Raw genomic sequence first — 13887 nt, forward strand, 5'->3', positions numbered from 1 at the left:
GTTAGGTGGCACATCGGCAAGATAAAATGAGGTCACCAGATGCTTAATGACTCTTACACAAAACAGAAGAATGCAAACACAAAGACTGGCAGGAACTGGGCAATAAAACAACTGAGACAAAGTCAGCTCTATTTAAGGTCAGCTGTAGTCTTAGAAGCCAGGTGTGAGGTCTTTACACTCCCGGGGCAAAGGCTTTCACACCCAAGTCATGGTTCTAATTAGGGAGTTCTGCTCTAGCTAACCATCTCATGAATAATGCAATACTCTAGTTCCTCCTCAAACCCAGACAGATCTACTTCCTAAACCATTGTAAATTCCTGTATAGGGGAGTGACTTGGCTTTTATTCTAAGTCATAGTGTGAGGGGGCTTTCTACTAATAAGTAATGTAGTCTGCGAGTGGAGGTGTCTAAGAACAGAGGAGTGTCAGATCCCCTTGAGCTGAGGTTATAAGTGGTTGTGAGCCCCCTTGGGTGCTGGGGACCATGCACTACAGGAGCAGCAAGTGCTTTTAGCCTTGAGCCATCCCCCCCACCCCCTTTTAAAACACTTTCTTAAAATACAAAAAGAAACCATGCACCCAGTCTACAAGTAACTAATGCCTGGACCACTAGAAATCTGTGTGAGGAAAAGATAATCTAATTAGCTAAATTTACTTCGAAGTGGGTTTAATATGCATGAACTGAGAACTTATAAACTTAAATAAAAGAAACAGAAGGAAATCTTTTTACCTTAGTTTAGGCAGAAGTTTCTTAGATTAAAAAAAAAAAAAAAAAAAAAAGCTTTAACCAAAAAGAAAGCCTTATAAGTTGGAGATCCATGAAAGTTAAAGTCTACTGTAGAAAACACTGTCAACAAAGTAAAAGGAATGGCGCTGACTGGGGAAAAGACACGGTGTCTGTACCAGCAAATTCTAAAGAACTCAGGACAAATAACTCAAAACCTGGAATAGACACTTCTTAACGAGTACATACAAATGGATAAAAGGCCCATGAAAACATGTTTACTGACATTAATTAGTAGTAAGGTACAAATTAAAATCACAGTGAAGTAACCACTTGAAAGTCTAGAATGACTAAAGTCTAAAAGGCTAGCAAACCCTTATTGTGACAACTGGGTCCCTTCTCATGGTTGGTAGCAGTCTAAAATGTAACATACACATAGTATAATACTAGCCATTCTGCCTCTAGGTATGTATTTATATACATAATTTTATATACTTAAGGTACATAGTTGATATGAAAATTTTACCTTGGAAAAAGAGATGTGATTTTTCAAAAAGTAGAGCTTACTTAGGGAGCTGGGAGAAGGCTCAGCAGTTAAAGTGCTTGCTGCTCTAGTATGAAACCTGGAGTTGGGATTCCCAGACACTTGTGTGCATGCTGGGAGCAGTTCGCCTGTAATTCCACCCCAGGGAGGGCAAGCTACCTATCAGTGCTAGCCATGTTGGCAAACTCTTGGTTTGACTGAGAGATTCTGCCTCAGTTAATAAGGTGATGAGCAATTGAGGATGGTCCCAGAAATAAAGTTCTGGCCTTCACTTGTACCCACACACGGGCACTCTCATGCATATACATTTATACACCACACACACAAGAGAAATGGAAAAAGAAAGCATAAAGTAAGAAATACCATTTAGGAGAGCATCAAAATATAAAGTACTGGGGTTGTCAGTTAAGCTCAGTATGAGAAGGCCCTGGGTTCAGTCCTCAGCTCTGAAAAAACAGAAAGAAAAACAAACAAAACAAAACAAAAGAAGTATAAAGTACCCAGGATTAAGTTGCTCAAAAATCTGTGAAACCTATACAGGTTATTCAATATCAAGTGGTTAGCCCTGAATACATACATACAATCTGAACAGGTTATATGTATGCCCTTAGAAATTGTGTGTGTGTGTGTCTACCTATGTATACAACAACAGCTAATGAAAATAAGGCTGTGAATTTTAAAGAGACCAAGGAGTATATGAGAGGGTTTCGGAAGGGAAATGATGTAATTATAATCTAAAAATAATTTAAAAGCCTTTAAAGAAAAGAAATTCTAAAATATTATTGGGTCAGTTTTTATTTTATTTATTTATTTTTATGTGATTGGGTCTTTTGCCTGCATATATATATCTGTGCCCTATATATATACCTGGTGCCACTAGCAGCCAGATAGCACCCTTGACCTGGAGTTACAGTTAATTGTGAACTGTCATATGGATACTAGGAATTGAACCTGAGTTTTTTGGAAGAGTAGCCAATGCTCTTAATCACTGAGCCATCTCTCCAGCCCTTGTATGCAATTGGATGTAGCACAGCTTTGAATGAGAAGACTCGATAATCTAAAGATGTTATTTCACAAAAAAATGACCAGTAAGTTTGATGTAGTCTTCATCAAATACTAATATTTAAAAGCTATGTGGAAATGCAAAGGATGGTAATAACCAAGAGATTTTGTGTCTCTGATTTCTTAAAAAAATTTTTTTAAAGATTTATTTTTATTAATATATGTAAGTACACTGTAGCTGTCTTCAGACACTCCAGAAGAGGGAGTCAGATCTTATTGCGGATGGTTGTGAGCCACCATGTAGTTGCTGGGATTTGAACTTTGGACCTTTGGAAGAGCAGTCGGGTGCTCTTACCCACTGAGCCATCTCACCAGCCCCTGATTTCTTAAAATTTTTATATTTTAGTTTTAATTAATCATAAACTTTTAAAAAAGTAGCATGGTGAATTCCGGTATCCTTCATTAGGTTCTCCAACTTTATTAATTTGTACAGTCATAGTTCTATTTTCAGAAAATTTACCTCTTTTGTTAATGTCTTTTGGGTCTAGAATGCATTTCAGGATCCTATACAGTATTAGCCATCATCATCATTATTATTAACGTATTCTAGTTAGTCCAAGATACCTTTATATAAAGTGAATGTAGGTAGAAAACAGATAGCAAATTAAGAGATAATTAACAGTGTAATAAATAACTATGTTAAAGAAAATTAACAGAGGATGGCGACTCAATAGCATTTCTAGATCTGAAGGAACAAGATGCAAGAGCGTTTACTGGGCTAAAGGATTATTATTATAGGAAGGAGTAATAGACCACACTCAAACATGGAAGCAGTAAGAAGACCAGAGAATATGACAACCTTGACCTCACTCCTATTCTCTAATTTCCCGGACCTGATTAGAAGCTAGAGGGTGAATGGGCTCAATAATTGAAATTAGCAGAATTGCATCCCTAAGTGGGATAGAAAAGCTATAGAGTAGAAAGTATATCTGTTGAAAAAAATCAGAGACTAGCCAGCAAACATATAAAGACCTATAAAGGCTTTATAATTAAAATACTATATTCGCATACAGTTAGATAAACCAGAAGAACAGAACAAAGCCCAGACAGGCTATAGATTATTATAAAATATGAAAAAATAATCTTCAAGTCATGGTGCTATGTCATTTAAACATCTTACAGGAGAGGGGGTTAGTGATTCCTTTGTATCATAAACAAATCAACTGTTAGTATAAGTTGGAATTTCCTTTTTAGGGTGGGGTTGGCAGTTGAAATCAAATCTTGCCTTGTATTTCTGGCTGGCTCGGTACTTACTTAGTCAGCTCATACTAGTTTCAAACTCATGACACTTTTGAAAACCTCAGCAACCTTAGTGTAACATGGTGAGACATGTCTATAAACAAACTAGTAACACTAAGCGTAGGAGAAAGTGTAATTTTATAAGAGGCTAATAGTCATGAATATAATCTGACCTATCATGTCTGCATAGGCTATATACAAGAATGTTCTTTTTTGAGGTGGGGTTTGGTTTCTGATTCTTGGTGGGGGAGTTGGATTTGCATGTGTTATTTTTTGACAGGATTTTACTGTGTATCCCAGATTAGCCTGGAACTCACTTTGCATATGTATCCCAGATTTGTCTCAAACTTACCGAAATCCTACTTCCTCAGCTTCCTGGGTGCTAGAAATCTAGGTGTTGCTGCCACACCTGGCAAGCATGATTATCAGCATCGTACATTTGAGCGAGCTTATTTTTCGGACTGAATACTATCAAACCAAAGTAACACACAGTAACTTAAATTTGCTATGTGATGCAAACTCTTGATTTTTAATAACCTATTAGTTTTTTATGCCCCAGCCAAGGGTAAGATTTGCTTATATATGTGACATATGTCTTTTTTATAGGATGTGACCTTGTTTCTGCCAGAGTGGGAAGATGGACATTTCTACCTTGCCAAGTACTATGACAAATTGATGCCGATGGTAACAGATAACAAAATGGAAAAGCAAGGTGATCTCATCCGATATATAGTTTTACATTTTGGAAGGTAAGTATGAGAACTTCATGTTTGAGATTAAAAATGGATGAATGTTATCTCACATCATGGCATACTCAGGGTGTTTTCTGTTTTACCATGTGTGATGGTTTGTATATCCTTGGACCAAGGAGTGGCACCATCTGGAGGTGTGGGCTTGTTGGAATAGGTGTGACCTGGTTGGAATGGGTGTGTCACTGTGGGTGTGGGCATAAGATCCTCACCCTAGTTGCCTGGAAGTCAGTCTTCCACTAGCAGCCTTTGGATGAGGATGTAGAACTCTCAGCTCTGCTTGTGCCATGCCTGCCTGGATACTGCCATGCTCCCACCTTGATGATAATAGACTGAACCTCTGAACCTGTAGGCCAGCCTCAATTAAATGTTGTTTTTTTTAAGACTTGCCTTAGTCATGGTGTCTGTTCACAGCAGTAAAACCCTAACTAAAACACCATGCTTGGATTCATTCTATAGTTGTAATTAGAGAAAATATTTTTCTTTCTTTTTCCTAATGTTTAATTTACTTTATGTGTATTGGTTTTTGACTATTTGCCTGCATGTGTGTATACCATGTGCATGTGTAGTACACTTGGAAGCCAGAAGAGGGCATTAGATTTCCCTGGAACTGGGTTAGAGTTAGGAACTACCTTGTAGGTGTTAGTAACTAAGCTGAGGTCCTCTATAAGAGCAGCCAGAACTAAGCTATCTCCAATCCAAGAATATTTTTCTTCATATAATTTTTTCCTTAGTCTTAAAAAATGCCTTTTGTAAATAAGGCTGCTATGAACATAGTGGAACATGTGTCCTTATTACCAGTTGGAACATCTTCTGTGTATATGTCCAGGAGAGATATTGCTAGATCTTCCGGTAGTACTATGTACAGTTTTCTGAGGAACCTCCAGACTGATTTCCAGAGAGGTTGTATAAGCTTGCAATCCCACCAACAATGGAGGAGTGTTCCTCTTTCTCCACATCCTCGCCAGTATGTGCTGTCACCTGAATTTTTGATATTAGACATTCTGACTGGTGTGAGGTGGAATCTCAGCGTTGTTTTGATTTGCATTTCCCTGATGATTAAGGATGTTGAACATTTTTTCAGGTTCTCAGCCCTTCGGTATTCCTCAGTTGAGAATTCTTTGTTAAGCTCTGTACCCCATTTTTAATGGGGTTATTTGAATTTCTGGAGTCCAGCTTATTGAGCTCTTTGTATATATTGGATATTAGTCTCCTATCAGATTTAGGATTGGTAAAAATCCTTTCCCAATCTGTTGGTGGCCATTTTGTCTTATTGACAGTGTCTTTTGCCTTACAGAAGCTTTTCAATTTTATGAGGTCCCATTTGTCAATTCTTGATCTTAACAGCACAAGCCATTTTAACTTTAATTTTAATTTTTTACTCTTAGTATATATCAGGCCCCTTAGTATATCACTTCTTAAATCACACTCCTAAGAAGGAAGGTATTTTACATTTTTTTTTTCTGTCTTTTGGTTGTTATTGTTTTTGTTGTTGATGGGGATTTTGTTTGTGATAGGTTCTTGCCTATATAGCCCAAGCTGTTCTCTCAGCCTTAGCTTCCTAAATGATGGGATTATTAAATGTATAGTACTACTCTCAGCTTCTACAGCATACTTATAGCTGTGATACTGTAAATTTTGGATTTTTGTACTAGTATTTAAAGGTTTTATTATCAGATTTCCTTGCTTTATTTTATGTGTGTTTTGCCTGTATGTATGTATGTATGTATGTATGTATGTATGTATGAATATGTACCATGTATGTGCTTGGTGCCTATGAAGGTCAGTAGAGGGCATCAGATCCTCTGGAAACTGGAGTAATAATGAATGATAATAAACCACTATGTAGGTGCTACAAATCCTAGGTCCTCTGCAAGAGCAACAAGTGCTCTGAAGTACTGCACCATCTCTCCAGCCCCTATATTTATATTTTCATAAGAGTAAAAATTAGCTGTTAAGTTATATTCACTTGAATACCTGAATGTACCTTAAATAATTGTTACTACTGCTTTAGTGTGAATGTCCTCAAAAGCAGTTTAATTATAGTTAATGAAACCTTAAATATATAAAACATTTAGATAATAGTTTGTAATAGAACTTGTGTGTAGATATAAAAATGGATGATACAAATATTTAAAAAAAACTTGCTTGGCAGGGAAGTTATCATGATTACAAAGACTGAGGATCGGGGGATGGTTTTTTGTAGGCTGCGCTTAGCCATTATACTCTAGCTGTGCTGTCACATGTGGCTTTTCCAAATGAGGGAAAGCCACTTCGTAGTTTGTGGTAGTGATGGTTTGCGTTCACACTTTTCCCTGGGAATGGATGGAGATGTATATGCACCATACCAGAAGCAAAGCAGATACTTGTAAAGGTTATATATTTTGGGAAAGTCTGTGATAAAAACTCAAGCTACTGGCTTCAGGATTATAAACATATATCTCGTTCTGCATCATCTGTAAGTGGGAAAATATGAAGAAAAATATAGAAATGAAATCTCTCAGAAATAGAATGATTAGGCCTGAGCATTAAGCTTACTACCATAGAATACAAACTGAGGTCCAGATTCTAAGGACCATTTGCAAGAAGTATTAAAAAGTCCTTTGACTAACTCAATATATATATATATAATTTTTGATGCAGGCTAACTGAATACTTTAGCAAGAAAAGATAAAAGAAGGGAAAATAACCTACTGTGAAGAAATATCAGTACCATTGTTTCAGGGACTAGGACTATTATCACAGTAGGTAAAGTGTATTCTTGTCATGCATGAAGCCCTGGGTTTGATAGGTGGCACCAAATACCCACCCATGCCTGTAGTCGCTAACTTGGGAGGTAGAAGCAGAGGATTCAGAGTCTCATCTCAGCTACATACTGCGTTAGCCAGATAGATGGATAAGTAGGTGATACAGTTTTTATCAGAAGACTGTACATAACTAAAGTTTAAGCTTTTACATTCTAGTTCATATAACCTACAAAAAACTTTCTTGCTCATATAATTGCAGATCTCTTCAGTATGGAAATCAGTTCATATATCAGTCAATGCCACGAATGTTATCGCTATGGCTTGATTTTGGTGCTAAGGCATACGAATGGGAAAAAGGTATAACTTTATGTAACAATTTTAAGGCACTAGGAAGAAATATAACTTTGATATAAAATAACATTTGGCATCACAATTTCACTTTCTAAAAACCTGTAAATAATTTGATAATAAATAGTAAAATACTATAATGTTGTAAGAAACCTAAGTGTGGGGGCTGGAAAGATGGTCCAACAGTTAGAGCACACACTGTTCTTGTAGAAGACCTGAGTGTAATTCCAGTACCCATATCAGGCAGCTTACAACTACTCACAGCTCCTGCTCCAGCTCCAGAGATCCAAACTTTTGTCCTCCACGGGTGCATATGGGTGTGCTACACCCACAAAAACACAAGCATACTCTTGAAAAATAATAAAAATTAGTCTTACGAAAACAAATTAAGTATGGGGAAAAAAAAGGAAAGATAAAACCATAGACTTAAAGTACTTGTAATTTGGGAATGCAAAGTTACAGTGTTTTTATTTCTTGATAACCCTAATACTTTGAAAGATGTGGGTTTAAGCGTGTAATACCACAAAACTTACAGCAGATGATGAAAACAAATGCCTCTTCGATCTAAATGGTTTTCCTACTTACACAGTCTTGTCAGACAGCTAGCTGTGGGTATGCCAATGATGTATTTTTAAAGCTGTTTTATCAGTTTGATTTTTTTTTTCTGTGAAATGAATTGAAATACTGATGGTGTTTGTTTTCTTGTCTTAAACTGGTTTGCCCTCAGGTGGTCGTTCTGATCGTCTGCAAATGAGAAATGATTTGGCTAAAATAAATAGTGTACTCACAGAGCACACAAATCGGTTAGCACCATATCAGTTTTTGACTGCTTTTTCGCAGTTGATCTCTCGAATATGTCATTCTCATGATGAAGTTTTTGTTGTCTTGATGGAAATAATAGCCAAGGTATTTCTGGCCTATCCTCAGCAAGCAATGTGGATGATGACTGCTGTGTCAAAGGTAATCATTAGTCACCCAGTGTGACTACCACTTATTATGAACAAGTACATAAATACAAATTCCAGGGTTCTGGCCTATATTGTTAGTAATTTTTAATTACTTTCTATATAGAGAAAACATTTACCTCATTTAATATCTTGAAATACGTATTGTACGAAACAAAGTGACCAGTATGTGAAGATTAAAGACTTGAACGCTTGGTGCTGTCCTTGTGAAGCTTTTAGTAAATATTTATAATAGCAACTTTTTAAAAGATTGATTTTATATGTATGAGTGTTTAGTTGGATGTATGGCTGTGCACCATTTATATGCCTGGTGCTCAGAGGTCAGAGAAACTGTTGGATTCACTGTAACTGGAGTTGTTAGGATGCCATCAGGATGCTGGAAATTGAACCTAGGTAAACAAGTGCTCTTAATCGCTGAGCCATCACTCCAGCTATGTGTAACTTTTAAGTGTTTTAATCCAAGATCTTGAAAATCTATTAGTACATTTAATGAGTAAATATTATAGAAAAGGTAGTATAAAGATAAAAAGAAAATTAAAATTTAGACTATTCATTAGTTTTTTTCTTGTAACTTTTTATGCATTTTTGTAATCATATTTTGACAGGAAATTTTAATTAAATTGACAATTTTATTTTCACTTAAATATTTATGATTAAATAAATTATTAGTTAAATTATATTATATTAATATTATTTGACAACACATTTTTGTAATTGTACAAAATGATAAAAATAGCTGACTATTCATTAAATCATTAAGGTTTTATTTTATTTTCCTTTTTTCTGTTGTGCTACATCCAAAATATTGGATTGTTTCTTTAAAAGTATTCACAAGCTGTAGGATTAAAATGGTGTTATCAAATTAATTTCCTGGATGCTTATCATTATAAATTCACATCATAAATATTCTTTTAAGTTGATTCTTACCATTCAGATTTCATATATAATTGTATTTATCCTCTTTTTTTTTTTGATTGACAGTCTTCTTATCCCATGCGTGTGAACAGATGCAAGGAAATTCTTACCAAAGCCATCCATATGAAAAAGTCTTTAGAAAAGTTTGTTGGAGATGCAACTCGTTTAACAGACAAGCTACTAGAATTATGCAACAAATCGGTACTATCACTGATCTTAGTGCTTATCAGCCAGTGTGAAATAGTGTTACATAGAAGCTTATCTATGATTTGGGTTATATGTTTCATTAAAGTTTTTAAGTACATCAGTATATTTATAGCAAAATACATCAAATGCTATATTTTAAATATATATCTCTGTATCTTTTCTCCCCCTGATCCCTTTTCTTGATATGCTAGAGATTGAATTAGAAACCTGATCTTGCTAAACAAGGGCTTTCCCACTGAGCTATAACTCTACCCCCTGTATGATTTACCTTAATAAACCTGTTTTTTTTTTCAATTTGTAACATATGACCCTCTTTCATGTGTCCTCTATTTTAATAGTTATCAATAGTTCTAAATAAAAAAAAAACAACTATATAAAATATTATAAATATATTTAAAATGCTCTAAAGGAGTCTCTAATTATATTGTCATATCCTTAAGCTTTGAAAACTTTTATGTTAATCTACCTACATGATAGGAAAGTGAATGGAGGGCTTTTTGTTAATTGGTTGCCTTTCTATAGTGTTAGATATCAAACCCAAGGCTTTATCCATAGTAGACAAGAACTTTATACATGAGCCCTTGGTTTTCATTTTTTCAGGGTATATTTCAGGGCACAGGCATTGTGGTGAAGGAACAAAGATGACTGGTAGAAATCTGTCTAGAATTGCTGGTGCATTTGTAAGGAAGTAAGCAACGGCTATTACATGCAGTAGCAATTACTGTTTCAATATGCTTGTAAGTGAAGTAGGACGGTGATAACAGAGGAAGCCACTGTTCTGTGTAAGGACTAGAGGGGAAAGCTGAATGTAGGAGAGAGAAAAGTGTATGGGGTGAGTTTTAAAGGGAAAGGTTCTTTTTCAGGTGAACAGCTAGTTCACTTGACAGTCAAAATCCAGTAACCATTTCTAGGTAAAAAGATACAGGTGGCCCTATTTTTTCCCTTTCCTTTCAAAAGCATAATCTTTAATTATTTCCATTAATTCTACTTGACCTCTGATGAACTTGACACACTTACTTATTCGATATAAGTGTTTACATGTTCAAGTGCCTACTCCTTTATCTGAAACCTTAGGTCTTTATCAGAAACTACACTTAGGAATTCATTTTTTTCTCATTTTAAAGGTATTCATACTTATATTGGCTATTGTAACTGATGATAATGTATCAGAATATCCCATAATCAAACACACATAGCATTCGAAATTCAGTATCATTTTGTTGTTAAATGAGATTTGGTAAAAAGTTAATTACAGATTTTCTTATGTCTGATAATAGATCTCTGGTTTCTACTATCTCCTCTGGTCCTTAAATATTCCTGTGATAGAGGAATGTTATTTATAAGGTAAAAGAGGTTTAAATGAGATGATTAAAAATACTTAGACATTTCACATTGTTGAGTAATTGAGATTATAAAAGTAAAATATTTACTGTGATTAAAGTTCTATAATTCAAGGTAAACTCAGAAAAATTGAAATATACTGTTTGTTTTTCAGGTCGATGGAAGCAATTCCACATTAAGCATGAGCACTCACTTTAAAATGCTTAAAAGGCTTGTAGAAGACCCGACCTTCAGTGAGATCCTCATTCCCCTGCAGTCAGTCATGATCCCTACTCTTCCGTCAGTTCTGGGTGCCCATGCGAATCATGACCCCTTTCCTGGGCACTGGGCCTATCTTGCAGGCTTCGATGATGTGGTAAACTTCTGTTCTATATAACTATCATTTTTAAATGTAGTTAAATTTATACCTTCAAATTAAGCTAAAAATTTAGGTGAGTATTAAAAAAGAAAACTCCAGAAATGTACAGAAGCGCAACTGTCTTATAATATAGTACAAAGTTAAGTAATAAGGAATTATAACAAGCCAAAAATTTTGATTTTCTCATGCTCTTTATTTCACTATGACTATTTTTTTTCATAATTGTATTTTCCTATATTTTCTTTTGTCTTGGAAAAATGGAGAGCAAAAGTAACAAAATATGTTTTTGTTTCTTATGAGGAAACAAGATTCAGATAACTTTTTCGTTTGTTTGTTTTGTTTTGTTTTTGTTTTTGTTTTTGTTTTTGTTTTTTTTCGAGACAGGGTTTCTCTGTGTAGTCCTGGCTGTCCTGGAACTCACTTTGTAGACCAGGCTGGCCTCGAACTCAGAAATCCGCCTGCCTCTGCCTCCCAAGTTCTGGGATTAAAGGCGTGCGCCACCACGCCCACCTTCAGATAACTTTTTATTCTGTTTGTGTGCATGAGTTAATATGTGTGTGTGCCACAGCCCACAGGAGGTCAGAGAAGAACCTCAAGTGTCGGTCCTCACCTTCTTCTTGGTTTCAGACAGAGTTTCAGGCTAGCTGGCCATTCGCTTCCACAGTTGTCCTGCTTCTGCCTTCTGCCTCATTATAAACCACTGTATTACAGGCACACTCCAAACTCAGTTCCTCACACTTGTGCAGCAAGTGCTCCACTGACTGAACATTTCCTCGGCCTCATCCCTCTTTTTTAAAGGCACTGCTGGGAATGAGCCTGTGGCCTCTTACCTGCCAGGAAACCCCTTTTCTTCTGTCCCCCATGCCTACCCTACCCATAAAACATGACTGTAAATGTATGCTTATTTTAAGGAAATAGTCCTAGGGAAAAGCTGTTAAAGACTCCATATTTATTCCAAAATTTCTATGGCTTAGGACATTTTAAAACTATTTTTAGAACCACTTACATTGTACATTATACAATCATGTTTTAACTTAAGCAGTAATGTTTAGCTTATTTACATCATGAGGTAGGCTTCATTTGGAGAAGCTTCTTATTTTCAAAAACAAAGTAATTTCAATTGATAAACTTATTCTTTGAAAATTTTATACATTTATATGATGCATTTTGATAATACTCTTCCAACATTATGATAAACACTTTTATTATGCAAAATTTTGTGACTGCTTTGAAAGGACTACCTGAATATGCATGTGTAAGTACATGTTTTACTGATAAAGTCAGGGTTTTCTTAATTTTTTTTTTTACTTCATATATATTCCTAATGTTTAAGAAAGTATGTCCCTATTCACAGATAGCCTTGCATTTTAGCTTCTAGATAACTAAGATAAAATACAAATTTAATACATACTCCCACTTAATCTTTCTTATCAGGATGATGTATAACAATATAGTATTCAAATTTAACAAAGAATTTCAGTCTTGTCTTAAATATATAACACTCATTATTTTTTAGGTAGAAATTCTTTCTTCTCTTCAGAAACCAAAGAAAATCTCTTTAAAGGGCTCAGATGGAAAGTTCTACATCATGATGTGTAAACCAAAAGATGACTTGAGAAAAGACTGTAGACTAATGGAATTCAACTCTTTGATTAACAAGGTTGGAAACAGTTCACTTTTTAAAGATTTATTTATATCCTTTTTAATATGTGTACGTGTGTGACTGCATCTCTATTCACATGAGTACAGGTGCCTGCTAAGTCCAGAGGCATGAGACTCCCTGAAGCTGAAGTTAGATGACTGTGAGCAACCTGAGAACCAAATCTGGGTCCTCAAGAAGAGCAGCAAGTGCTCTGACCTGCTATGCCGTCTGTCCAACCTCATTGCTTTTACTAAAGAATTAGGAAAATAATTGTCATAGTAATGTAGACTTGTTAATAGGCAGTTATATTTCTATTGAAATGGAATGTATGTTTTAATTTTCTCATTTTTGTGATGAAATATATATACTATCATTTAAATTAAGTATATATTTCAGTGCCATTGAGTGTATTCACATTATCTACTTACCAATTATGAATGCTTGAGTTTCCTCCACCTGATAGTTTGAATGAGTATACCAATTTTTGTTCAAGTCCCGCTTATCAGATTTTTTTGATATATTCATGGATTTAAATTGCCTACTTCAGTTAATGTTCAACAGTTATTATTTTGCTTATAGGGAATATAAGACATTAATGAAGGAAAATATTTTCTGCTTAATAGTTTTGTATACAACATTCTTTCTACTTATCTAGACCTCAGAGTTTCTGCTTCAAAGCTAGAAAAAAATAGGTTCTGTTTTCATGATTTCACTGTTTAAAAGTAATCACTAGCATTTTTTTTCATTCTGCTAATAAGTGCTTGCTATCTGACTCAAAGAAATAGGGGAAGTGTAATTCAGGCATATTATTAGCTAGGGGTGGTGGGGATAGCTCCATTTAGGGGACTTGATTGGGAAGACTTCAAGCATAGGTAGGCTTCAAAGAATCATCTTTAGGGAAAAATTCATTTTTCTGTGCAGAAGTCACAGATCTCTGTTTTAAGGAAGGACGGACGGACGGAAAGAAGGAAGGAAGTGGGGGAGAGAAAGAGAGAGAGAGTCAGTCAAATATGTCATGATATATAAGCTGAAAATGATTTGAGAAAG

At 35.3% G+C, this 13887-nt stretch overlaps 1 protein-coding gene and 1 pseudogene across 6 annotated transcripts in view; both read left to right on the plus strand.

Moving 5' to 3' along the window:
* Atr (ataxia telangiectasia and Rad3 related) overlaps positions 1-13887 on the plus strand; it is a 95621-nt gene that overhangs the window by 70559 nt on the left and 11175 nt on the right. For 4 of the 6 annotated variants that reach the window (XR_001778905.2, NM_019864.1, XM_006511184.4 and 1 more), the window contains 6 exons: positions 4175-4317; positions 7324-7421; positions 8140-8372; positions 9359-9493; positions 10995-11195; positions 12715-12858. Coding sequence is in view for 3 of the 6 variants with exons in the window: in NM_019864.1 (NP_063917.1) it covers positions 4175-4317; positions 7324-7421; positions 8140-8372; positions 9359-9493; positions 10995-11195; positions 12715-12858 (954 nt within the window). In the remaining 3 variants the exon portion in view is untranslated. The remainder of the gene's footprint in view (positions 1-4174; positions 4318-7323; positions 7422-8139; positions 8373-9358; positions 9494-10994; positions 11196-12714; positions 12859-13887) is intronic. The other 2 variants (XR_003947900.1, XR_003947901.1) reach the window with 1 other exon arrangement.
* LOC115487301 lies at positions 6458-6635 on the plus strand (annotated as a pseudogene).

Source organism: Mus musculus, chromosome 9, assembly GCF_000001635.26.
Source record: "Mus musculus strain C57BL/6J chromosome 9, GRCm38.p6 C57BL/6J".
In the NCBI taxonomy this organism is placed as follows: domain Eukaryota; kingdom Metazoa; phylum Chordata; class Mammalia; order Rodentia; family Muridae; genus Mus; species Mus musculus.